Here is a 27,690-nt window from a genome sequence, read left to right on the forward strand (position 1 = left end):
CAATTATGTGAAGATGGTGTCACACAAATAATAACAATATCATCACATTCATTATGCAGATAACAAAGAGATGGCCAAGGATATCCGGGTGTCGTCCATCAGGTGGCTAAGACATACAGTATCACCGACACAGGACACTGTAGGAAACATCACATCAGTATGCACACAGGACACTGTAGGAAACATCACATCAGTATGCACACAGGACACTGCAGGAAACATCACATCAGTATGCACACAGGACACTGTAGGAAACATGACATCAGTATGCACACAGGACACTGTAGGAAACATGACATCAGTATGCACACAGGACACTGCAGGAAACATGACATCAGTATGCACACAGGACACTGCAGGAAACATGACATCAGTATGCACACAGGACACTGTAGGAAACATGACATCAGTATGCACACAGGACACTGTAGGAAACATGACATCAGTATGCACACAGGACACTGTAGGAAACATAACATCAGTATGCACACAGGACACTGCAGGAAACATGACATCAGTATGCACACAGGACACTGCAGGAAACATGACATCAGTATGCACACAGGACACTGTAGGAAACATGACATCAGTATGCACACAGGACACTGTAGGAAACATGACATCAGTATGCACACAGGACACTGCAGGAAACATGACATCAGTATGCACACAGGACACTGTAGGAAACATGACATCAGTATGCACACAGGACACTGTAGGAAACATGACATCAGTATGCACACAGGACACTGCAGGAAACATCACATCAGTATGCACACAGGACTCTGTAGGAAACATGACATCAGTATGCACAGAGGACACTGTAGGAAACATGACATCAGTATGCACACAGGACACTGTAGGAAACATGACATCAGTATGCACACATGACACTGCAGGAAACATCACATCAGTATGCACACAGGACACTGTAGGAAACATGACATCAGTATGCACACAGCCAATTGTTTGTGTGGTAATGAAGCTCTCCACTATCCCTGAAAACGTGTGGTAGAATAAAGGAGCCAACAAAGGAGAGGGTAGCGAGAGTGTGAGGATATGTAGTGACATGGAATGTGGCGTCTCAAATGGAACACTATTTCTTATACGGAACAAAACTATAAATGCCACATGTAAAGTGTTGGTCCCATGTTTCATGAACTGAAATAAAAGATCCCAGAAATGTTCCATTCACACAAAAAGCTTATTTCTCTCAAATGTTGTGCCCAAATTTGTTTACATCCCTGTTAGTGAGCATTTCTCCTTTGCCAAGATAATACATCCACCTGACAGGTGTGTCATATCAAGAAGCTAATTAAATAGCATGATCATTACACAGGTGCACCTTGTGTCGGGGACAATAAAAGGCTACTCTAAAATATGCAGTTTTGTCATATAACAAAATATGTTTTGAGGGAGTGTGTAATTGCCATGCTAACTGCAGGAATGTCCTTCAGTGCTGTTGCAAGAGAATGTGATGTTCATTTCTCTACCATAAGCCATTTTAGGGGCTTTACAAGTAGGCCGTCATTGTAAAATAAGAATTTGTTCTTAACTGACTTGCCTAGTTTACATAAAGGTTAAATAAAATAAAATAATGAGTTGCCCTCAAAACAGCCTCAATTTGTCGGCGCATGGACTCTGCAAGGTGTTGAAAGCGTTCCACAGGGATGCTGGCTCATGTTGACTCTGCAAAGTGTTGAAAGCGTTCCACAGGGATGCTGGCTCATGTTGACTCTGCAAGGTGTTGAAAGCGTTCCACAGGGATGCTGGCTCATGTTGACTCTACAAGGTGTTGTAAGCGTTCCACAGGGATGCTGGCTCATGTTGACTCTACAAGGTGTTGTAAGCGTTCCACAGGGATGCTGTCTCATGTTGACTCTACAAGGTGTTGTAAGCGTTCCACAGGGATGCTGGCTCATGTTGACTCTACAAGGTGTTGAAAGCATTCCACAGGGATGCTGGCCCATGTTGACTCTACAAGGTGTTGAAAGCGTTCCACAGGGATGCTGGCCCATGTTGACTCTACAAGGTGTTGAAAGTGTTCCACAGGGATGCTGGCTCATGTTGACTCCAATGCTTCCCACAGTTGTGTCTAGTTGGCTGGCGGACCATTCTTGATACACACTGGAAACTGCTGAGCGTTAAAAACCCATCAACGTTGCAATTCTTTACACAAACAGGTGCGCTTGGCACCTACTACCATTCACCATCTCAATGGCACACATACAGTGCCTTGCGAAAGTATTCGGCCCCCTTGAACTTTGCGACCTTTTGCCACATTTCAGGCTTCAAACATAAAGATATAAAACTATTTTTTTTGTGAAAAATCAACAACAAGTGGGACACAATCATGAAGTGGAACGACATTTATTGGATATTTCAAACTTTTTTAACAAATCAAAAACTGAAAAATTGGGCGTGCAAAATTATTCAGCCCCTTTACTTTCAGTGCAGCAAACTCTCTCCAGAAGTTCAGTGAGGATCTCTGAATGATCCAATGTTGACCTAAATGACTAATGATGATAAATACAATCCACCTGTGTGTAATCAAGTCTCCGTATAAATGCACCTGCACTGTGATAGTCTCAGAGGTCCGTCAAAAGCGCAGAGAGCATCATGAAGAACAAGGAACACACCAGGCAGGTCCGAGATACTGTTGTGAAGAAGTTTAAAGCCGGATTTGGATACAAAAAGATTTCCCAAGCTTTAAACATCCCAAGGAGCACTGTGCAAGCGATAATATTGAAATGGAAGGAGTATCAGACCACTGCAAATCTACCAAGACCTGGCCGTCCCTCTAAACTTTCAGCTCATACAAGGAGAAGACTGATCAGAGATGCAGCCAAGAGGCCCATGATCACTCTGGATGAACTGCAGAGATCTACAGCTGAGGTGGGAGACTCTGTCCATAGGACAACAATCAGTCGTATATTGCACAAATCTGGCCTTTATGGAAGAGTGGCAAGAAGAAAGCCATTTCTTAAAGATATCCATAAAAAGTGTTGTTTAAAGTTTGCCACAAGCCACCTGGGAGACACACCAAACATGTGGAAGAAGGTGCTCTGGTCAGATGAAACCAAAATTGAACTTTTTGGCAACAATGCAAAACGTTATGTTTGGCGTAAAAGCAACACAGCTGAACGCACCATCCCCACTGTCAAACATGGTGGTGGCAGCATCATGGTTTGGGCCTGCTTTTCTTCAGCAGGGACAGGGAAGATGGTTAAAATTGATGGGAAGATGGATGGAGCCAAATACAGGACCATTCTGGAAGAAAACCTGATGGAGTCTGCAAAAGACCTGAGACTGGGACGGAGATTTGTCATCCAACAAGACAATGATCCAAAACATAAAGCAAAATCTACAATGGAATGGTTCAAAAATAAACATATCCAGGTGTTAGAATGGCCAAGTCAAAGTCCAGACCTGAATCCAATCGAGAATCTGTGGAAAGAACTGAAAACTGCTGTTCACAAATGCTCTCCATCCAACCTCACTGAGCTCGAGCTGTTTTGCAAGGAGGAATGGGGAAAAATTTCAGTCTCTCGATGTGCAAAACTGATAAAGACATACCCCAAGCGACTTACAGCTGTAATCGCAGCAAAATGTGGCGCTACAAAGTATTAATTTAAGGGGGCTGAATAATTTTGCACGCCCAATTTTTCAGTTTTTGATTTGTTAAAAAAGTTTGAAATATCCAATAAATGTCGTTCCACTTCATGATTGTGTCCCACTTGTTGTTGATTCTTCACAAAAAAATACAGTTTTATATCTTTATGTTTGAAGCCTGAAATGTGGCAAAAGGTCGCAAAGTTCAAGGGGGCCGAATACTTTCGCAAGGCACTGTACACAATCCATGTGTCAATTGTCTCAATGCTTTAAAATCCTTCTTTAAACTGACTCCTCCCCTTCATCAACACTGATTGAAGTGGATTTAACAAGTGAAATCAATAAGGGATCATAGCTTTCACCTGGATTCACCTGGTCAGTCTGTGTCATGGAAAGAGCAGGTGTTCTTAATGTTTTGTACACTCAGTGTATAGGGAATAGGGTACTATTAGGGACTTAGCCATAGTGTGGCTGTGTTTCCCTTTATGAGACAAACTGGCTGAATGGGAAATGGATGGCTTAGAGTGTGCTGGCCTGGCCCTGCAACAGAGACAAAGACAGAGGAAGAGATTAACTAGGCAAGTCAGTTAAGAACACATTCTTATTTACAATGACAGCCTGGGAACAGAGAGTTAACTGCCTTGTTCAGGGGCAGAACAACAGATGTTTACCTTGTCAGCTCGGGATTTGATCTTGCAACCTTTCGGTTACTAGTCCAACACTAGGCTACCTGCCGCCCCAATGTGGAAATGTTCTGAAATTGGGAGGGACTACCTGAATTTGTTCAATAAGAACAGAGATGTTAGTTTTCCATTGCAAAACACTTTGCTGCGCTGTGCCCTACTGAACACAACCTAGGTAAGGCTCCTCATTCCAGGAGGGCTCATTTTGTCAAAAATGCAAAAATGATAAAAATTTCAACTCACAGGTACGTTAATAGACCAAAAACAAACATCTGTCATCTCGAAATGTCCAAAAAAGATCTTTAAACGGGCCTTCCCCCGGGTCTTCACCTGCAGAGCAGAAGGGCACATCAGCTCCAGAGGTGAGATGATATTTCCTGTTCCATTCACTCACTAGAACTCGTTCATTCTTTGCTTGAGATACCCTTGAGGACATGCTTAGTGTTGGAACCAACCATACTGTTGTGTTCTAAAAGCAACATGGGGATTTGGAAACCCACCGACCTGTTTGGGAAGTTAATCCACTGTGGAACTGTGTTCCTCTCTTATGCATAGAGAGGGATTTAACAGTAGCAGTCACTAGGTGGAAAAACACAATTTCACAGATGGCAGAGAGAAAGAAAGAGAGAGAGAGAGCGCATGAGCGAGAGAGAGAGAGAGAAACTCTTTGGTAAACAAGAAAAAAACATATATTCTCTGATTCAGCCGATACACAAGTAAGAACAGGTGAAACGACTCAAACTAGGACACACCTTTGCTTTCACATCATGGAGATGGATTAGAGCTAGGTATCTGGGGACCAAGATAAGATGGTGAGACAGACTGTTAGGTCACATTGGCCAGTTCACCACTGTTCACCCTGCTATCATCCAGAAGGGAGCCCAGTACATAATTTCGCTACAAGCATTTTGCTACACTTGCATTAACATCTGCTAACCATGTGTATGTGACAAATACAATTAGATTTACAGGTGCATCAAAGCTGGGACAGAGAGACTGAACAACAGCTTCTATCAAGGCCATCAGACTGTTAAATAGCCATCACTAGCCGGCTACCACCCGGTTTTCTCAACCCTGCACCTCAGAGGCTGCTGCCCAATAGACATACACATGGAATCACTGGCCACTTTTTCTTAGGGACAGGTATTTTCACATCCGGATGAAAAGCGTACCCAAAGTAAACTACCTGCAACTCAGGCCCAGAAGCTGGGATATGCATATTAGTACATTTGGATAGAAAACACTCTGAAGTTTCCAAAACTGTTAAACTGAATAATGTCTGTGAGTATAACAGAACTGATTTGGCAGGCGAAACCCTGAGCACAATCCATCCTAGAATATCTTTTTTTAGGTCAATCTGTTTTCCATTAGGTTTCTATGGTAAGCCCTTTCTAATAGGAATCTGCTTGCAGTTCCTATGGCTTCCACTAGATGTCAACAGTCTTTAGAAATTGGTTTATGTTATTCTTTTGAGAAATGAAGAAGTAGCCCTGTTCTTTCCAGGTGGACTCGACCTGGAATACCTGGAACTCGCTTCACTTTGTTTTCATCCGGTATTGAACACAGTTTATCCCGTCTTAAATTTGATCGATTATTTATGTTTTAGGATACCTAAGTTTGGGTCAGGAACGTTGTTTGAAATGTTTGGACCAAGTTTACAGATAACTTATTAAATACTTTGTAGTCATGTTGGGCGAGTTGGAACCGGTGTATTTTCTGAATCAAACGCGCCAAATAAATTGACATTTTGGGGATATAAAGAAGGAATTTATCGAACAAAAGGACCATTTGTGATGTTTCTGGGACATTTTGGAGTGCCAACAGAAGAAGATCTTCAAAGGTAAGGCATGAATTATATCGTTATTTCTGACTTTTGTGTCGTGCCTGGCTGGTTGAAATATGATGTTCATGTATAGTCTGCTTTCGCCTTACAGCCTTTTGAAATCTGACACTGGGGCTGGATAAACAAGAAGGTAAGCTTTATTTTGATGTATTACACATGTATGTTTTGTGAATTCATTTTTATTATGAGTATTTCTGTTTTTGAATTTGGCGCTGCAATTTCATTGGATGTTGTCAAATCAATCCCGTTACCTAGATTCGAGCGGGAAGGAATCACTCAGTTAACAGTGGAACACTAGTCACTTTAATAATCTTTACATACTGCTTTACTCATCTCATATGTACAGTTGAAGTCGGAAGTGTACGTACACTTAGGTTGGAGTAATTAAAACTCGTTTTTGAACCACTCCCCAAATTTCTTGTTAACAGACTTTAGTTTTGGTAAGTCGAATAGGACATCTACTTTGTGCATGACACAAGTCTTTTTTCCAACAATTATTAACAGACAGATTATTTCACTGTATCACAATTCCAGTGGGTCAGAAGTTTACATACACTAAGTTGACTGTGCCTTTAAACAGCTTGGAAAATTCCAGAAAATGATTTAGAAGCTTCTGATACACCAATTGACATCATTTGAGTCAATTTGAGGTGTACCTGTGGATGTATTTCAAGGCCTACCTTCAAACTCATTGCCTCTTTGCTTGGCATCATGGGAAAATCAAAAGAAATCGGCCAATATCTCAGAAAAAAAATGTAGAACACCACAAGTCTGGTTCATCCTTGGGAGCAATTTACAAACACTTGAAGGTACCACGTTCATATGAACAAACAATAGTATGCAAGTATAAACACCATGAGACCACGCAGGCGTCATACCGCCCAGGAAGGAGACGCGTTCTGTCTCCTAGAGATGAACGTACTTTGATGCGAAAAGTCCAAATCAATCCCAGAACAACAGCAAAAGACCTTGTGAAGATGCTGGAGGAAACAGGTACAAAGGTATCTATATCCACAGTAAAACGAGTCCTATATCGACATAACCTGAAAGGAAGACGACACTGCTCTAAAACCACCATTAAAAAGCCAGACTACTGTTTGCAACTGCACATGGGGACAAAGATCGTACTTTTTGGAGAAATGTCCTCTGGTCTGATGAAGCAAACACAGAACTGTTTGGCCATAATGACCATCGTTATGTTTGGAGGAAAAAGGGGGAGGCTTGCAAGCCGACAAACACCATCCAAACCGTGAAGCACGGGGGTGGCAGCATCATGTTGTGGGGGTGCTTTCTGCAAGAGGGACTGGTGCACTTCACAAAATAGATGGCATAATGAGGAAGGACAATTATGTGGATATATTGAAGCAACATCTCAAGACATCAGTCAGGAAGTTAAAGCTTGGTCGCAAATGGGTCTTTCAAATGGACAATGACCCCAAGCATACTTCCAAAGTTGTGGCAAAATGGCTTAAGGACAAGAAAGTCAAAGTATTGGCGTGACCATCACAAAGCCCTGACCTAAATCATATAGAACATTTGTGGGCAGAACTTAAAAAGAGTGTGCGAGCAAGGAGGCCTACAAGGTTACCCAAAACGTTTGACCCAAGTTAAACAATTTAAAGGCATTGCTATCAAATACTAATTGAGTGTATGTAAACTTCTGATCCACTGGGAATGTGATGAAAGAAATGAAAGCTGAAATAAATAATTTTCTCTACTATTATTCTGACATTTCACATTCTTAAAATAAAGTGGTGATCCTAACTGACCTAAAACAGGGAATTTTTACTAGGATTAAATGTCAGGAATTGTGAAAAACTGAGTTATTAAATGTATTTGGCTAAGGTGTATGTAAACTTCCGACTTCAACTGTATATACTGTATTCTATTCTACTGTATTTAGTCAATGCCACTCCTTTAATCTATTCTGATCCACTCTCTCTTCCCTCGCCAATCTAAATGGAGAAGGAAATGTTCAGCACTGACTCTCATTGAGTTGTCTGTCTGACAATGATGACCTCACTGCACGTTTAAACTGATGAGGTAAGGTGCTGATTGGCCAGTCTACCAGAGTTAATGTGCCAGATCATCAATGAACTACTTTATATGGTGTGGCCTTTCTTTAACCTCTTGTTTATTAATAACTTTTCATGTTCAAAACTGTGCACTCTCCTCAAACAATAGGATTGTATTATTTCACTGTAATAGCTACTGTAAATTGGACAGTGCAGTTAGATTAACAAGAATGTTAGCTTTCTGCCCATATCAGATATGTCTATGTCCTGGGAAATGTTCTTGTTACTTACAACCTTATGCTAATCGCATTAGCCTACGTTAGCTCAACCGTCCCGCAGGGGACCCACCAAACCTGAAGAAGCGTTAAGGAAGTCAATGAGACGCACACACAGACATCACACACACACACACAGACATCAAAAACACACACACACACACAGACATCAAAAACACACACAGACATCACACAGACATCAAAAACACACACAGACATCACACACACACACACACACACATCACACACACACAGACATCAAAAACACACACAGACTAAGAGGACTGATAGGGTCTAGCTGTCAAGTGGCTGACATTGTCACGGTCAATGATGTGTGTTTGAGCATTGGGTACAATCATTGTCCTTTGTAATGGTGTCAATAGCCTCTCAGACAGATACAATCACCCTGTGGCTTCCATCAGGCAGCACACAGACACACAGACACAGACAGACACACACACACAGACACACACACACACACACAAACACACACACACACACACAGAGAGACACACACACACACACACAGTGGTTAACATAAGAGCCTGAGGTCTATAGTAAACATGACACAAGCAACTGACAATGTCAGTAGTTCACTTGAATCCTAACAGTCACTCTGTAAATACTGTAAATATATCTTAATTGTAACTTAGCAATTACAGTAATTATATCCTAACTGTCTCTATAAATAACTCCTAACTCTACAAATACTGTAATTCTACATAAAAATACCTGTATACAATGTGGCATTACAGTTCAGACTCCCGAGTGGCAAGAGACATCACTACAGTCCCTGGTTTGAATCCAGGCTGTATCCCAACCGGCTGTGATTGGGAGGTCCCATAAGGAGGCGTACAATTGGCCCAGCGTCCTCCGGGTTTGACCGGGGTAGTCCGTCATTGTAAATAAGAATGTGTTCTTAACTGACTTGCCCAGTTAAATAAAGGTGCAATAAAAAGAAATAAACAGCTTGAAGAGATGTGTTGTCAGTTCAATCATAAAAGCAACTAAAATGTAGAACTTTGTAGATGGGAAATAAGTACTGCAGTTACAAGCTTTATTAACAGAGCAAAATAAAGGACAGAAAGTCCAATGTCCAAAATACAATTCAAACAAATATACATCTCAACCAAAAAAGCTACAAAAATAATAATAGCTATAATGACTATCAAAGAAATATTCACATCAACAACAACATATTTGTCTTTCGTCGTTTGAATCAAACATTTCCCTGCGCCATTCTTTAATGTCTTTAAAACATATTCTAAAATAAGATTTGTACAATCAAACTATAACAGCGCATGCTAGGAGTAGGACTGCACCAATGTACCATACACTCGCTGCACTACACAATGACTGCCTGCATGTTAACTGATATGATCCATGAATTGTTTCTATATCAAAGACCTGAGCCCCTGTATCAGTTTGGAACTTGCAATTATAAGGAAACTCAAGAAAAAAATATTCTGAATCCAAATTCCGATCAACCCTTGAGGTAGAAGCAGAATCTGCACTTCCATTGACTGTGGAAATGTCTCCTTGTACGTTACGCCCTCCTTTACTCCCTATCTGTGCAACGAACCAACCGATGAGCCATTCTGAGTCTGGATTGGTTTCCTGTGTTGAACTGTTGCTAGGCAATGCTGAGGATTTCCAGTGTGTGACCAAGGAACTAGAGCCTTTGTGCAAATCAAATCACAGACTGACTGACCACCATGGGGGTCGTCCACAGCTCACCACATAGGTTAACAAACACTGTCTCAGTCACACACACATACACAAAAGGATTCAATTCAAGCTTTAATACCAAAATAAAAACACACAAACCCCAAAATGAATCATGGAAAAAACGCCTTCTTTCTTTGGCCAGCCTGCATGATTTTATTTTATTAGTAGTTCCTCTACCTCCCTAAATATTTCCAGATATTATATTTCCATATACCCTAGCCCCTTTTCACACATTGATTGTTAAAAGTGTTAAAAGTTAGGAGGCTTCCACATAACGTACCCCAATGGAAAAAGCTTCAATAGTGCCAACAGTGACTAGAGCCGAATGTTTAAAACCAGATTCTCTCAGTCTCATTTATTTAACTCACTCGTCTCCCAACGATACTTCACAACTGATAGCATAGACTCACTGACATCTTCAAATAGGGTTATTCCTCTTCCAAACTCTTTAGTGTCATTGGTTACCTTTACATACCAGTGGCTACAGACGAGACAGAAGAAGGGAAAGTGGAACCAGGTCGGACGCCATCTTGATTCTACAGCAGAAAGGATGGTTCAGTTTGTTTTGCTATACTGTATGTATATCCATGGAGTAGCAGCAGGATTTATTGGCCACTCGATCAGCTGACTTTGCATCACATTAAATCATTATTGCTTGATAGTTAAAGCCGCGATAGATCAATGCTGTACTGCACACACACAATTATAACCAAGAAGCAAACTATTAAAGCTGAAAAAGGGTCCTAGTTTAGTGACACATTGGACTGGACTGCCCTCCATGATGCAGAACAGAACAGAACAGAACAACGAGAGAAAGGGAAGGAAGAGTAGAAACATTTAGGAAGAGAGGAGACTAAATGAAGTGGAGTGCTACATTGGACTGGACTGCCCTCCATGATGCAGAACAGAACAGAACAGAACAACGAGAGAAAGGGAAGGAAGAGTAGAAACATTTAGGAAGAGAGGAGACTAAATGAAGTGGAGTGCTACATTGGACTGGACTGCCCTCCATGATGCAGAACAGAACAGAACAGAACAACGAGAGAAAGGGAAGGAAGAGTAGAAACATTTAGGAAGAGAGGAGACTAAATGAAGTGGAGTGCTACATTGTTGAACATTAAATAAATCAACAGCCATACTTCCAAAAATCAGGATGAAACTTAGGGGTTATTATTTGACTGGTATAATGGAAACTGTATACTGTTTGATCATCGTTGATTATCAAAATACCAATACTGTGATGCTACACGCTCTTCTGTAGTAGGATTTTGTGAACTGGACATCACATTTCCCCAGTGGATTCAGCTAAGTTTTTAAGCAGCATCTTCTAGTTTCAAACAGACAGTCCTGTAAATAATCACCTCAAAGAATTGCAACACTGACCTGCCAACCATTACCAGATGTAACTTCACAGATCTCTTGACAGAACTGCATTAAACTGTGTTGTGCCTATGGCCCCGATTAAAACTATACCCCACTCCCTGGAAGTGTTTTTTTCTTCATCAAAGCACTCCTCATCAGACAATTCTCAGCTACAATCACATTGTTTTCTATCTCTGGAAGCACCAGTACATTCACATTGTTTTCTATCTCTGGAAGCACCAGTACATTATCATTGTTTTCTATCTCTGGAAGCACCAGTACATTCACATTGTTTTCTATCTCTGGAAGCACCAGTACATTATCATTGTTTTCTATCTCTGGAAGCACCAGTACATTATCATTGTTTTGTGACTTATCCATCCAATATCCATCCAATATCCATCTGTTCTGTACTTTTCCTCTGTAACCTGGTACTCCACTGACTGAGAGCAGATGGCTCACACTGGTGTCTGTCTGTCTGTGTGTATATCTGTCTGTCTGTCTGCCTGCATGTTGGTCTGCCTGCCTGTCTGCTTGTCCGTTCGTCCGCCTGCCTGCTTGTCTGTCTGCCTGACACCTTCCTGTTCACGCAATCAGCCCTTATCCGTCAAGTCCTCCTCTCCTCACGGCCGAGACAATGAGAAGTGTAATGGCCCTCTGTTCATGCTATGATCCCATCAAACACTCCTCTCTCCACATCTCTCTCAATCAGTCAGCCCCCGTTGGGCCTTAATCAAGAAGAGCACAAACACTGTTTGACCACTGATTTGCTCATGTTGCTACACCTTATAGTTGACACTCTGTAATACAGAGGGGATACAATTTTCAATAATGTCTGAGATATTATCATGCTCAATTTAGTTTTTTAAATAGGTATTTAATTGTCTTGAGAGGCATTTTTACTTCCCAATGTTAAAGCTTTGTCACACTTTGCACATTTCTCCAATTTGGACAAATCAACATATTCCTAAATAGTAGTGATGTCACACCATCATGGTTGCATACCGTTACTGTAATAGGTGAGAAAAATGGTTCGCTGATGATCAAAAAGCCAAGTTACAGTAGTGAAAAAGATGAGATTAGCACTGAAGAGTAGTTCAGGACAAGGTGTCCACCTGTTCTGAGTTTATTTGACTTTGGGGGCGGGGGGGGGGTCAGCATGGAGGAAGAGCCTTCTCATGATAAAGCTATCGTGATGAAACCAACCACACCTTCCCCGAACCAAACAGTCAAGGGGTTCTGGGGAATCGGAGCAGCGTGTTGGAAGGGAGCGAAAGCCCCCCAGCCCCTGGTCTCCACTCACATGATGGAGCAGCTCTTGGTCTTCTCCTTCTTGAAGGTGGAGGAGAGCAGCTCGGAGCGGCTGGGGAGATGGAGGAGCCTCTTGGATAAGCGTTGAGTGGGGCTGGTCTTGGGGAGGGGCTGGAGCTTGTTGATGCAAGCCAGAGAGGCCGTACGGAACACACTGTGGATACTCTTCTCTGAGGTGAACGCTGAACACTCCAGGTAGGCCTCAGTACCAAGCTGCTTGGCCATGGAGGAACCCTGGGGAGGAAGGGGCAGAGGAGAGCGGCTGAGAGCTTATTCTGTTCCACACAATAGATTTCACCATACATCTCTATCTGAACAGGCCGTGTGTGTGTGTGTGAGTGTGTGTGTGTGTGTGTGTGTGTGTTTTTGTGTGAATGTGTGTGTGTTTTTGTGTGTGTGTGTGTGAGTGTGTTTTTGTGTGTGTGTGTGTGTGAGTGTGTTTTTGTGTGTGAGTGTGTTTGTGTGTGTGTGTGTGTGTGTGAGTGTGAGTGTGAGTGTGAGTGTGAGTGTGTGTGTGTGTGTGTGTGTGTGTGTGTGTGTGTGTGTGTGTGTGTGTGTGTGTGTGTGTGTGTGTTTTTGTGTGTGAGTGTGTTTTTGTGTGTGAGTGTGTTTTTTTTGTGTGTGTGTGAGTGTGAGTGAGTGTGTGAGTGTGTTTGTGTTTGTGTGTGTGTGTGTGTGTGTGTTTTTGTGTGTGAGTGTGTTTTTGTGTGTGTGTGTGTGTGTGTGTGTGTGTGTGTGTGTGTCAAGGTCTCCATCAGGAAAATGTGGCACCGGACATTTGACCGCCAACATTTTAATTTACCAGACATAAGAAATGTACCGGATCCATATGCATTGGGTGTGTAACCTGATTAGTGCGTCCACCCACGCTGCTCAGCATGACAGAAATCACATTTAGAATACGGTAATTCATTCTTACAAATTCTGATGTTTTGAAGATGTTAGAATACCTGTCCACATTTAGTTTTGTGCCTCATAAAATCTATTAAAACATTCAGTATATGTTTTCAAAATGCATACTTCCTCAAGCAATACTGCAAAGTGGTGTGTGATGCGCTAATGAAGGTTGCCTTCTGTTGCTGTTTGATGCCGCATTCAAGACAAATGGCAACTTAGAAATCTAAGATTTCTGTCTTCAGTGCGTTCAAGACAACTGGGAAAGTAACTAGGTCTGACTGGGAAAAATCCAACTCTGAATTAAAACTCGGGACTTTCCGACCTGACGATCACTGACGTCATGATTTGACCTCGTATTTTTCAGAGTTCCCAGTTGTCTTGAAAGCACCACAAGATTCAGCAGCAGCAGCAGCTCTCGCGCTGTCTGACAGATTTTCCACTCAAAGGCTCTGTATCTGCATGCTGTACACGTGTGCCAATTTAATTCCACAAAACTATGCACATGAACCTATAGACCGCATGACCAGTCAAATGTACAGTGGGGAGAACAAGTATTTGATACACTGCCGATTTTGCAGGTTTTCCTACTTACAAAGCATGTATTTTTATCATAGGTACACTTCAACTGTGAGAGACGGAATCTAATACAAAAATCCAGAAAATCACATTGTATGATTTTTAAGTAATTAATTTGCATTTTATTGCATGACATAAGTATTTGATCACCTACCAACCAGTAAGAATTCCGGCTCTCACAAACCTTTTCTTTAAGAATCCCTCCTGTTCTCCACTCATTACCTGTATTAACTGCACCCGTTTGAACTCGTTACCTGTATAAAAGACACCTGTCCACACACTCAATCAAACAGACTCCAACCTCTCCACAATGGCCAAGACCAGAGAGGGTGCAAGGACATCAGGGATAAAATTGTAGACCTGCACAAGGCCGGGATGGGCTACAGGACAATAGGCAAGCAGCTTGGTGAGAAGGCAACAACTGTTGGCGCAATTATTAGAAAATGGAAGAAGTTCAAGATGATGGTCAATCACCCTCGGTCTGGGGTTCCATGCAAGATCTCACCTCTTGGGGCATCAATGATCATGAGGAAGGTGAGGGATCAGCCGAGAACTACACTGCAGGACCTGGTCAATGACCTGAAGAGAGCTGGGACCACAGTCTCAAAGAAAACCATTAGTAACACAATACGCCGTCATGGATTAAAATCCTGCAGCGCACGCAAGGTCCCCCTGCTCAAGCCAGCGCATGTCCAGGCCCATCTGAAGTTTGCCAATGACCATCTGGATGATCCAGAGGAGGAATGGGAGAAGGTCATGCGGTCTGATGAGACAAAAGTATAGCTTTTTGGTCTGAACTCCCCTCGCCGTGTTTGGAGGAAGAAGAAGGATGAGTACAACCCCAAGAACACCATCCCAACCGTGAAGCATGGAGGTGGAAACATCATTCTTTGTGGATGCTTTTCTGCAAAGGGGACAGGACGACTGCACCGTATTGAGGGGAGGATGGATGGGGCCAAGTATCGCGAGATCTTGGCCAACAACCTCCTTCCCTCAGTAAGGGGGGCCAAAACAACGACCCAAAACACACAGCCAGGGCAACTAAGTAGTGGCTCCGTAAGAAGCATCTCAAGGTCCTGGAGAGCCCTAGCCAGTCTCCAGACCTGAACCCAATAGAACATATTTGGAGGGAGCTGAAAGTCCGTATTGCCCAGCGACAGCCCCGAAACCTGAAGGATCTGGAGAAGGTCTGTATGGAGGAGTGGGCCAAAATCCATGCTCCAGTGTGTGCAAACCTGGTCAAGAACTACAGGAAACGTATGATCTCTGTAATTGCAAACAAAGGTTTCTGTACCAAATATTAAGTTCTGCTTTTCTGATGTATCAAATACTTATGTCATGCAATAAAATGCAAATTAATTACTTTAAAATCATACAATGTGATTTTCTGGATTTTAGTTTTATTCCGTCTCACAGTTGAGTGTACCTATGATAAAAATGACAGACCTCTACATGCTTTGTAAGTAGGAAAACCTGCAAAATCGGCAGTTCTCCCCACTGTATTTCCATTGACTGGTTTATCCATCAAGGCATTATTTGGCAATGTTTTTTTTCTTCTTCTCCCAGACAATTTTTTTAATCTGCTTTTTTTTTTAAGTGAACAAAAAGCCAGCTATTACCTGCTAACAAAAACCCTGGCCTATGTGTGTCTTCTCAGTCTCACCTGCTCATGGGTGATGGGGACCTGTTTCTGATTGGACAGCTCCATCAGGGTGCAGACGTCTGTGCGCAGGTCGGTCTTACAGCCAATGAGAAGGATGCGTGTGCTGGGGCAGAAATCTAAGATCTCTGTCTTCCACTGGAGAGACAACAGAGCAGATATTTACCAACATGATAATGAACAAGTCATGATTTGGGGTAGTTAACCAAATTACAAATGTAATTCCCCTCATGATTACCAAGATAAATAGTCTACAGACCTGGTGAATCACATAGCTATAAACTAAAACGCAGAAATATGTTGCCTGGTCTCTGTTTTGAATTGCAAGTTTTGAAAAGTCCAATAAAAGCCAGATGATTTGAGCCTGGTAGCTGAATTGAAAAAATCTCTGGGGACTTGCAGACAGTTAGGAATACTGTTTAGAGAGAAAAAAGAGAGAGAAAAGAGAGAGACAGAAAGATGAAGTGAGAGATGGGAGCCATTACCTTCTTGAGCCCACAGTCGAAGGTGTCTGGGCGGCTGATGTCAAAACAGAGGAGCACCGCGTCAGAGTCACTGTAACAGAGAGGCCTCACATTGTCATAGTAGGGAGAACCTAGAGGAGAGGACAGAGACTTGTTACAGACGCCCAGACCAACATTCAGATGTAGTAAAGGGAAGAACATATAGAAAAACAAAAATAGTTTGGTCTAACACCCTCACCAAATACTGTCCAAGGTAAATGATAGTAGACTCTTTTCTTTTAACAAGATAATGCAGAAAGGAGACATCATATCCAAGAAGAAACAACATTTAGTTGAGCGCAATAGAGAGAGTGAGAGAGAGAGAATGGAACATAAAATTTCGACATACAATTAGGATCTGGCTAAAAATACTTGTATCACTTATAGAACCCATTGTCCTTTATGGTTTTGAGGTCCGCTCACCAACCAAGAATTCACAAAATGGGACAAACACCAAATTGAGACTCTGCATGCAGAATTCTGCAAAAATATCCTCCGTGTGCAACGTAAAACACAAAATAATGAATGCAGAGTAGAATTAGGCCGATACCCAGTAATGATCAAAATCCAGAAAAGAGACATTAAATTCTACAACCACCTAAAAGGAAGCGATTCCCAAACCTTCCATAACAAAGCCATCACCTACAGAGAGATGAACCTGGAGAAGAGTCCCCTAAGCAAGCTGGTCCTAGGGCTCTGTTCACAAATACAAACACACCCCACAGAGCCCCAGGACAGCAACACAATTAGACCCAACCAAATCATGAGAAAACAAAAAGATAATTACTTGACACATTTGAAAGAATTAACAAAAAAACTGAGCAAACTAGAATGCTATTTGGCCCTAAACAGAGAGTACACAGTGGCAGAATACCTGACCACTGTGACTGACCAAAACTTAAAGAAAGCTTTGACTATGTACAGACTCGGTGAGCATAGCCTTGCTATTGAGAAAGGCCACCGTAGGCAGACCTGGCTCTCAAGAGAAGACAGGTTATGTGCACACTGTCCATAAAATGAGGTGGAAACCGAGCTGCACTTCCTAACCTTCTGCCAAATGTATGACCATATTAGAGGCACACATTTCCGTGAGATTACACAGATCCACAAAGAATTTGAAAACAAATCAGATTTTGAAAAAGTCCCATATCTATTGGGTGAAATACCAGTGTGACATCACAGCAGCAAGATTTGTGACCTGTTGCCACAAGAAAAGGGCAACCAGTGAAGAACTAACACCATTGTAAATACAACCCATATTTATGTTTATTTATTTCCCTTTTGTACTTTAACCATTTGCACAATGTTACAACACTGCATATACAGTGCCTTGCGAAAGTATTCGGCCCCCTTGAACTTTGCGACCTTTGCCACATTTCAGGCTTCAAACATAAAGATATAAAACTGTATTTTTTTGTGAAGAATCAACAACAAGTGGGACAAAATCATGAAGTGGAACGACATTTATTGGATATTTCAAACTTTTTTAACAAATCAAAAACTGAAAAATTGGGCGTGCAAAATTATTCAGCCCCTTTACTTTCAGTGCAGCAAACTCTCTCCAGAAGTTCAGTGAGGATCTCTGAATGATCCAATGTTGACCTAAATGACTACTGATGATAAATACAATCCACCTGTGTGCAATCAAGTCTCCGTATAAATGCACATGCACTGTGATAGTCTCAGAGGTCCATTAAAAGCGCAGAGAGCATCATGAAGAACAAGGAACACACCAGGCAGGTCCGAGATACTGTTGTGAAGAAGTTTAAAGCCGGATTTGGATACACAAAGATTTCCCAAGCTTTAAACATCCCAAGGAGCACTGTGCAAGCGATAATATTGAAATGGAAGGAGTATCAGACCACTGCAAATCTACCAAGACCTGGCCGTCCCTCTAAACTTTTAGCTCATACAAGGAGAAGACTGATCAGAGATGCAGCCAAGAGGCCCATGATCACTCTGGATGAACTGCAGAGATCTACAGCTGAGGTGGGAGACTCTGTCCATAGGACAACAATCAGTCGTATATTGCACAAATCTGGCCTTTATGGAAGAGTGGCAAGAAGAAAGCCATTTCTTAAAGATATCCATAAAAAGTGTTGTTTAAAGTTTGCCACAAGCCACCTGGGAGACACACCAAACATGTGGAAGAATGTGCTCTGGTCAGATGAAACCAAAATTGAACTTTTTGGCAACAATGCAAAACGTTATGTTTGGCGTAAAAGCAACACAGCTGAACACACCATCCCCACTGTCAAACATGGTGGTGGCAGCATCATGGTTTGGGCCTGCTTTTCTTCAGCAGGGACAGGGAAGATGGTTAAAATTGATGGGAAGATGGATGGAGCCAAATACAGGACCATTCTGGAAGAAAACCTGATGGAGTCTGCAAAAGACCTGAGACTGGGACGGAGATTTGTCTTCCAACAAGACAATGATCCAAAACATAAAGCAAAATCTACAATGGAATGGTTCAAAAATAAACATATCCAGGTGTTAGAATGGCCAAGTCAAAGTCCAGACCTGAATCCAATCGAGAATCTGTGGAAAGAACTGAAAACTGCTGTTCACAAATGCTCTCCATCCAACCTCACTGAGCTCGAGCTGTTTTGCAAGGAGGAATGGGAAAAAAATTCAGTCTCTCGATGTGCAAAACTGATAGAGACATACCCCAAGCGACTTACAGCTGTAATCACAGCAAAAGGTGGCGCTACAAAGTATTAATTTAAGGGGGCTGAATAATTTTGCACGCCCAATTTTTCAGTTTTTGATTTGTTAAAAAAGTTTGAAATATCCAATAAATGTCGTTCGACTTCATGATTGTGTCCCACTTGTTTTTGATTCTTCACAAAAAAATACAGTTTTATATCTTTATGTTTGAAGCCTGAAATGTGGCAAAAGGTCGCAAAGTTCAAGGGGGCCGAATACTTTCGCAAGGCACTGTATACATGATATTTAATTTGTAATGTCTTTATTCTTTTGGAACTTTTGTGAGTGTAATGTTTAATGTTCATTTGTATTGTTGATTTCACTTTAGTATATTATCTACTTCACATGCTTTGGCAATGTTAACATATCTTTCCCATGCCAATAAAGCCCCTTGAATTGAATTGAACTGAGTGAGTTAGAGAGACAGAGACAAGGAGACATATAGCGAGAGACAGAAAGAGAGGACAGAGACCAGGGGTAATCTCTGAGGGGTGTCACTTCTCATGCTGAGCTGTACTTTGCTGTCCCTTTCCGCTCTCTCTCTTCTCTCCTCTCCTATCCTCCTCATCTCCTCCCTATCCTCCTCCTCTCCTTTCCTATCCTCCTCATCTCCTCCCTATCCTCCTCCTCTCCTCTCCTCCTCATCTCCTATCCTCCTCATCTCCTCCCTATCCTCCTCATCTCCTCCCTATCCTCCTCATCTCCTCCCTATCGTCCTCATCTCCTTCCTATCGTCCTCATCTCCTCCCTATCCTCCTCCTCTCCTCCCTATCCTCCTCATCTCCTCCCTATCCTCCTCATCTCCTATCCTCCTCCTCTCCTACCTATCCTCCTCCCTATCCTCCTCCTCTCCTCTCCTATCCTCCTCCTCTCCATCTCCTCTCCTATCCTCTACATCTCCTCCCTATTCTCCTCCTCTCCTCATCTCCTCTCCTATCCTCTACATCTCCTTCTTTCCTAGCTATCCTCCTCTCCTCTTCTATCCTCCTCCTCCTCCTCCCTATCCTCCTATCGTCTCCTCCCCTCCTTCTCTTCTCTCCTCCCTTATCATCTCCTCTTCTCCCTTAACCTCCTCACCTCCCATCTCTTCTCCTCTCCTCCCTTATCCACCTCGCCGCTCCTCCCCATCCTCCTCTCCTCTCCTCCTTTATCCTCCTCTCCCCTATTGGTGTTTCAGAGTGGGAGAAGATGACAATCAAGACACTAAATCCACATTGATATTTTTATCACTGGATTAAACAAGTGGAACAGAACAGCGAGGCTGGCTGGCTGGCTGGCTGGGAGCAGCAGAGCAGGCAGACGCTCCCACTCATGTACTCGGAATCCTTAAGCAACTACCCCCCATTCTCTCCGCCTCCCCCCTCTCGCCCCCTCTACACACCCCCTAGTCTTCCCTCCACTCAGTGCAGCGTAATACCTCCAGTCCCTCTGCCGTTACCACAGCAACAGCCTTGGAATCCTCCATCTGCATCAGGCGTTCCTCCCACCCCTCCTTAAAGGCTGGCCGCAACTGCCAATCATCTTACACACTGCTGTCCTGCTACCCACCCACCTACCGCTCTACACAATTCTCTGTTAAAACAATGTGGGGCACACACACATGCATGGAAACGCATGTTATCACGTATACAGGCACACACAGTCACACATGCACTCACACAGTGGCACGCACACAGTCACACAGCCACACACGCAAACAAACACGTCTTGGTTACTTGAGTCTCTCGCACTTGTTTATTGATTATATTTGTTATACAGTGCCTTGCGAAAGTATTCGGCCTCCTTGAACTTTGCGACCTTTTGCCACATTTCAGGCTTCAAACATAAAGATATAAAACTGTATTTTTTTGTGAAGAATCAACAACAAGTGGGACACAATCATGAAGTGGAACGACATTTATTGGATATTTCAAACTTTTTTAACAAATCAAAAACTGAAAAATTGGGCGTGCAAAATTATTCAGCCCCCTTAAGTTAATACTTTGTAGCGCCACCTTTTGCTGCGATTACAGCTGTAAGTCGCTTGGGGTATGTCTCAATCAGTTTTGCACATCGAGAGACTGAAATTTTTTCCTTAGCCGGGAAAACACCAATCTACTGCCCCCTTACATGGGAAAGCACCAAGCTACTGCCCCCTTACCCAGGAAAGCACCAAGCTACTGCCCCCTTACATGGGAAAGCACCAAGCTACTGCCCCCTTACCCGGGAAAGCACCAAGCTACTGCCCCCTTACCTGGGAAAGCACCAAGCTACTGCCCCTTACCTGGGAAAACACCAAGCTACTGCCCCTTACCTGGGAAAGCACCAAGCTACTGCCTCCTTACCTGGGAAAGCACCAAGCTACTGCCCCCTTACCTGGGAAAAGACCAAGCTACTGCCCCCTTACCCGGGAAAGCACCAAGCTACTGCCCCTTACCTGGGAAAACACCAAGCTACTGCCCCCTTACCTGGGAAAGCACCAAGCTACTGCCCCCTTACCTGGGAAAGCACCAAGCTACTGCCCCCTTACCTGGGAAAGCACCAAGCTACTGCCCCCTTACCCGGGAAAGCACCAAGCTACTGCCCCCTTACCTGGGAAAACACCAAGCTACTGCCCCTTACCTGGGAAAGCACCAAGCTACTGCCTCCTTACCTGGGAAAACACCAAGCTACTGCCTCCTTACCTGGGAAAGCACCAAGCTACTGCCCCCTTACCCGGGAAAGCACCAAGCTACTGCCCCTTACCTGGGAAAACACCAAGCTACTGCCCTTACCTGGGAAAGCACCAAGCTACTGCCTCCTTACCTGGGAAAGCACCAAGCTACTGCCCCCTTACCCAGGAAAGCACCAAGCTACTGCCCCCTTACCCGGGAAAGCACCAAGCTACTGCCCCCTTACCTGGGAAAGCACCAAGCTACTGCCCCTTACCTGGGAAAACACCAAGCTACTGCCCCTTACCTGGGAAAGCACCAAGCTACTGCCTCCTTACCTGGGAAAGCACCAAGCTACTGCCCCCTTACCTGGGAAAAGACCAAGCTACTGCCCCCTTACCCGGGAAAGCACCAAGCTACTGCCCCTTACCTGGGAAAACACCAAGCTACTGCCCCCTTACCTGGGAAAGCACCAAGCTACTGCCCCCTTACCTGGGAAAGCACCAAGCTACTGCCCCTTACCTGGGAAAGCACCAAGCTACTGCCCCTTACCTGGGAAAACACCAAGCTACTGCCCCTTACCTGGGAAAACACCAAGCTACTGCCCCTAACCTGGGAAAACACCAAGCTACTGCCCCTTACCTGGGAAAACACCAAGCTACTGCCCCTTACCTGGGAAAACACCAAGCTACTGCCCCTTACCTGGGAAAACACCAAGCTACTGCCCCTTACCTGGGAAAACACCAAGCTACTGCCCCTTACCTGGGAAAGCACCAAGCTACTGCCTCCTTACCCGGGAAAGCACCAAGCTACTGCCCCCTTACCTGGGAAAGCACCAAGCTACTGCCCCTTACCTGGGAAAACACCAAGCTACTGCCTCCTTACCTGGGAAAGCACCAAGCTACTGCCCCTTACCTGGGAAAACACCAAGCTACTGCCCCCTTACCCAGGAAAGCACCAAGCTACTGCCCCTTACCCGGGAAAGCACCAAGCTACTGCCCCTTACCTGGGAAAGCACCGAACAACAGACAGGGACGTCAGACCATGGAAGAGGTGCAAACATTATTTTGGGAGCCTTTCCTCAAACACAATGTGTTAAATGTGCAAAAGTACTATCTCACAACTCATTGAAACCTTCGCTCTGGTGCAGACATTTAGAAACAAAACATAACAATTTGAAAAATATGCCATAGGAGGTTTTGAGTGAGAATAAAGATGACTTTCGAGTAGTAAGACATGTATAAAAGCAACAGATACCATTAATAAGAAGGGGATAGAAGCGTCTTATATGGTGACCTACTGAATGGCTAGGACAGGCAAGCCCCATACTATTGTGGAGGACTTCATTCTTCCTGCTGCCGCGGATATGGCTGGGACAATGCTGGGGGAAAAGGCCCAAAAAACTATACAGACAATGCCTTCATCAAACAACACTGTTTCACAACGCATCAGTGACATGGCAGGACATGTTTTGAAACAATTACTGCTTCGCATACAAGCCAGGGAATTCTATGCATAACAGCTGGATGAGTCAACAGACGTGGCGGGCCTGGCACAGCTCCTGGTATATGTCCGTTACGTTTATGAGGGGGGGTCAATTAAGGAAGACATCCTCTTCAGCAAACCACTGGAAACCAGGACAACAGGAGATAATATTTTTAAAGTACTGGACAGCTTTGTGACATCAAATGGACTTTGGTGGTCAAGATGTGTTGGTATCTGTACTGATGGATGTGTTGGTATCTGTACTGATGGATGTGTTGGTATCTGTACTGATGGATGTGTTGGTATCTGTACTGATGGCGCAAAAGCAATGGCAGGGAGTGGCAGGGAGACAATGGCAGGGAGACATAGTGGAGTGGGGACACTTGGCTACACTGCAGCATCCACTAAGAGGCTCTTGCTGCCAAGGGAATGCCTGACAGCTTGAAATACGTTTTGGACACTACACTGAAAATGGTTACCTTTGTTAAAGCAAGGCCCCTGAACTCTCGTGTATTTTCTGCACTAAGCAATGATATGGGCAGCGACCATGTAACGCTTTTACAACATACAGAAGTGACCTGGTTATTAAGGGGCAAAGTATTGACACATTTTTTTTTTATTGAGAGACAAGCTTAAAGTTTTCTTTACTGACCATCATTTTCACTTGTCTGACAGCTTGCATGATGACGAGTTTCTCACACGACTGGCCTATCTGGGTGATGTTTTTTCTCGCCTGAATGATCTGAATCTAGGATTACAGGGACTCTCCACAACTATATTCAATGTGCGAGACAAAATTGAGGCTATGATTAAGATATTGGAGCTCTTCTCTGTCTGCATTAACAAGGACAACACACAGGTCTTTCCATCATTGTATGATTTTTGTGTACAAATTAACTCAAGCTTACAGACAATGTCAAATGTAATATAGAGAAGAACCTGAGTGAGTTGGGTGAGTAATTACACAGGTACTTTCCTGAAACGGATTACACAAACAACTGGATTCGTTATCCCTTTCATGCCCTGCCTCCAGTCCACTTACCAATATCTGAACAAGAGAGCCTCATCCAAATTGCAACAAGCGGTTCTGTAAAAATGTAATTTAATCAGAAGCCACTGCCAGATTTCTGGATAGGGCTGCACTCAGAGTATCCTGCCTTGGCAAATTGCAGTGATGCCCTTTACAACCACGTACCCATGTGAGAGTGGATTCTCGGCCCTCACTAGCATGAAAACTAAATACAGGCACAGACTGTGTGGAAAATGATTTAAGACTGAGACTCTCTCCAATACAACCCAACATTGCAGAGTTACAGTATGTGCATCCTTTCAAGCACACCCTTCTCATTAACCTGTGGTGAGTTATTTACAATTTTCGATGAACAAATAAGGTTTTATATGTAAGATGGTTAAATAAAGAGCAACATTATTGATTATTATTATGTTATCATTTGTGCCCTGGTCCTATAAAAGCTCTTTGTCACTTCCCACGAGCCGGGTTGTAACAAAAACTCACACAAATTCTTATATTTAATAAATGTATCGTATAGTGTGTGTGTGTGGCAGGCTTACAATGAGGCAAAAAACAATATTTGAGAGTGCGCTGACCCTGGTGTTAGAGGGGGGACAGCTGACCCTGATGCTAGAGGGGGTACAGCTGACCCTGATGCTAGAGGGGGTACAGCTGACCCTGATGCTAGAGGGGGTACACAGCTGACCCTAATGCTAGAGGGGGTACACAGCTGGAGGTTGAATGTTTGAAGGAGTACAGGAATATAAAAAGTTTGGGAACCACTGATCTACACTGACTGAAGTGGATTTAACAAGTGGCATCATTAAGGGATCATAGCTTTCACCTGGATAGTCTATGTCATGGAAAGAGCAGATGTTCTTAATGTTTTGTACACTCAGTGTATACCACACTAGCCGACAATGTCACCAGACATAACCAAGCTAATTTATTTACAATGTAATGTACAGAACAACACAAAAAGTAGCCACCCTTTGCCTTGATGACAGCTTTGCACACTCTTGGCAATCTCTCAACGAGCTTCATGAGGTAGTCACCTGGAATGCATTTCAATTAACAGGTGTGCCTTCTTAAAAGTTAATTTGTGGAAATTCGTTCCTTAATGCGTTTGAGCCATTCAGTTGTGTTGTGACAAGGTAGGGGTGGTATACAGAAGATAGCCCTATTTGGTAAAAGACCAAGTCCAAATTATGGCAAGAACAGCTCAAATAAGCTAAGCGAAACGACAGTTCATCATTACTTTAACACGTGAAGGTCAGTCAATCTGGAAAATGTCAAGAACTTTTAAAGTTTCTTCAAGTGCAGTCGCAAATGATGAAACTGGCTCTCATGAAGACCGCCACAGGAATGGGAGACTCAGAGTTACCTCTGCTGCAGAGGATAAGTTCATTAGAGTTACCTCCCTCAGAAATTGCTCACAGAGTTCAAGTAACAGACGCATCTCAACATCAGCTGTTCAGAGGAGACTACGTGAATCAGGCTTTCATGGTCGAATTTCTACAAAGAAACCACTACTAAAGGACACCAATAATAATAAGAAGACTTGCTTGGGCCAAGAAACATGAGCAATGGACAAAAGACCTGTGGAAATGTGTTCTTTGGTCTGGAGTCCAAATTGAAGATTTTTGTTTCCGACCACCGTGTCTTTGTGAGACGCGGTGTGGTTGAAACGGATGATCTCCACATGTGTGGTTCCCACCATAAAGCATGGAGGAGGAGGTGTTATAGTGGGGGGGGGGGGGAATTTTTAGAAATTTTAGCAAATATATATTGAAAATTAAATGCATAAATATCTAATTTACTTTACTTAAGCATATGTGGGAACTCCTTCAAGACTGTTGGAAAAGCATTCCAGGTGAAGCTGGTTGAGAGAATGCCAAGAGTGTGCAAACCTGCCATCAAGACAAACTGTGGCTGTTTGTAGAATCTCAAATATAAATAATGTTTTGATTTGTTTAACACTTTTTTGGTTACTACATGATTCCATATGTGTTATTTCATAGTTTTATGTCTTCACTATTATTCTACAAAGTAGAATATATTTAATAAATAAATAAAAACCCTTGAATGAGTAGGTGTTCTAAAAATTTTGACCAGTACTGTATATTCTGTTCTCAAAAGGAGGGCCCCTCAACAAGGTCTTACTCAGGGCTCTAAAAAGCTTGGTAAAATGTAGGCCACCGTGGCCAGTTCATATAGATCAGTGGATCTCAAAATGTTTAATGTACCACCAAGTTCGTTTTACTCTGCCTGGAGTACCCCTGCACTAGTGATAGCGGATATAGGTTGATGATATAGGGGGAGAGGATGTAGTTACCTGACGTGTCCCACAGACTGAGCTCCACACGCTGCTCCTCAAGTTCCAGACACGCTGTGTAGTTCTCAAACACTGTGGGAACATAAGTCTGAAGAGAGGAATGACATAGCAGTCTGTTAATATCCTCCCTGCTACAAGTGATGAACTTCATTTTCACAATTCAGATCTACATTAAAGTGAAATACAGTCTTCTAATACGACAATAGTAAACATTTGAGTGTAAACGAATTAGCAGGCTAGCCCAATAAAAATGAATGGAAAAAAATGATGCATGATCATATGTCTTTTTCAATGTGGTGATGAAACCCATTTCAACGTGGTGAAGATCAGAAGCCTACAGTAGAACATGTGATATAATCCGATGTGAAAACTGTGAATTATTGGACATGCGCATCATGTAGTAGATACAGGCATCCTGGCCCGAAGCGGATGATGCTCTATCAGAAATAAATCCATCGTCAATTTATTCCCAACTTTTAAAAGAGCCGTTTATGAGGCTGATCAAATCCTCAGAAACATGTGCTCAATCAATATGGAATCTTTGCAGAACATATATAATGTGTATTTTAAAATTATAGTATTGCAACAGGAGAACAAATATTCGCATACCTCTGGATAACAATCCTTCGCGAGGACTTGCAACATCGCAGTTTTTCCGCATTGAACATCCCCAACAAGAACCAGTTTACATCTCACCACCAACGGCTGTGGATTTCTCCTTTCCTTCATATTTGTAACAGTCAAGAACACAAGTCTTTATTAAAGAAAAAGAGTAAAAACGCGAAATCCAAAAGAAAAACGTCCTTGTTAGCGGTAGAGTAGCGTAGCCTATTCTGAAGTGTGGTCTAGTCCTAGAAGGATCCTTGCATTTGATGTAATGAGAGTCAATACTGCGTCTCTTTATAGTGCGCTCCAACAGCCAATGGGCGCGCGGTTTTCCCGACTCTCTTGTATTTCTTTCACAGCCGCAGAGTTCTATTGTCCCTGACCGCTGAAATTAAATTGGTTATTTTTGCCTTATGCCAGTTAGTTATAGAAATACAATTTTAACCTA

The 27,690-nt window shown here is 43.0% G+C and overlaps 1 protein-coding gene across 1 annotated transcript; it reads right to left on the reverse strand.

The window, feature by feature from the left end:
* Positions 1 to 11,909: 11,909 nt before the first annotated feature.
* LOC139417381 (rho-related GTP-binding protein Rho6) lies at positions 11,910 to 27,365 on the reverse strand. The gene is made up of 5 exons (XM_071166650.1): positions 27,246 to 27,365; positions 26,637 to 26,724; positions 16,448 to 16,557; positions 15,966 to 16,100; positions 11,910 to 13,063 (listed from the first exon to the last, which is right to left on the reverse strand). Exons 1-5 carry the CDS (start codon positions 27,363 to 27,365, stop codon positions 12,818 to 12,820), a joined length of 699 nt encoding a protein of 232 aa, XP_071022751.1. The 3' UTR covers positions 11,910 to 12,817.
* Between the last annotated feature and the right edge of the window lie 325 nt (positions 27,366 to 27,690).

Source organism: Oncorhynchus clarkii, chromosome 9 (genome assembly GCF_045791955.1).
Source record: "Oncorhynchus clarkii lewisi isolate Uvic-CL-2024 chromosome 9, UVic_Ocla_1.0, whole genome shotgun sequence".
Classification (NCBI taxonomy): Eukaryota; Metazoa; Chordata; class Actinopteri; order Salmoniformes; family Salmonidae; genus Oncorhynchus; species Oncorhynchus clarkii.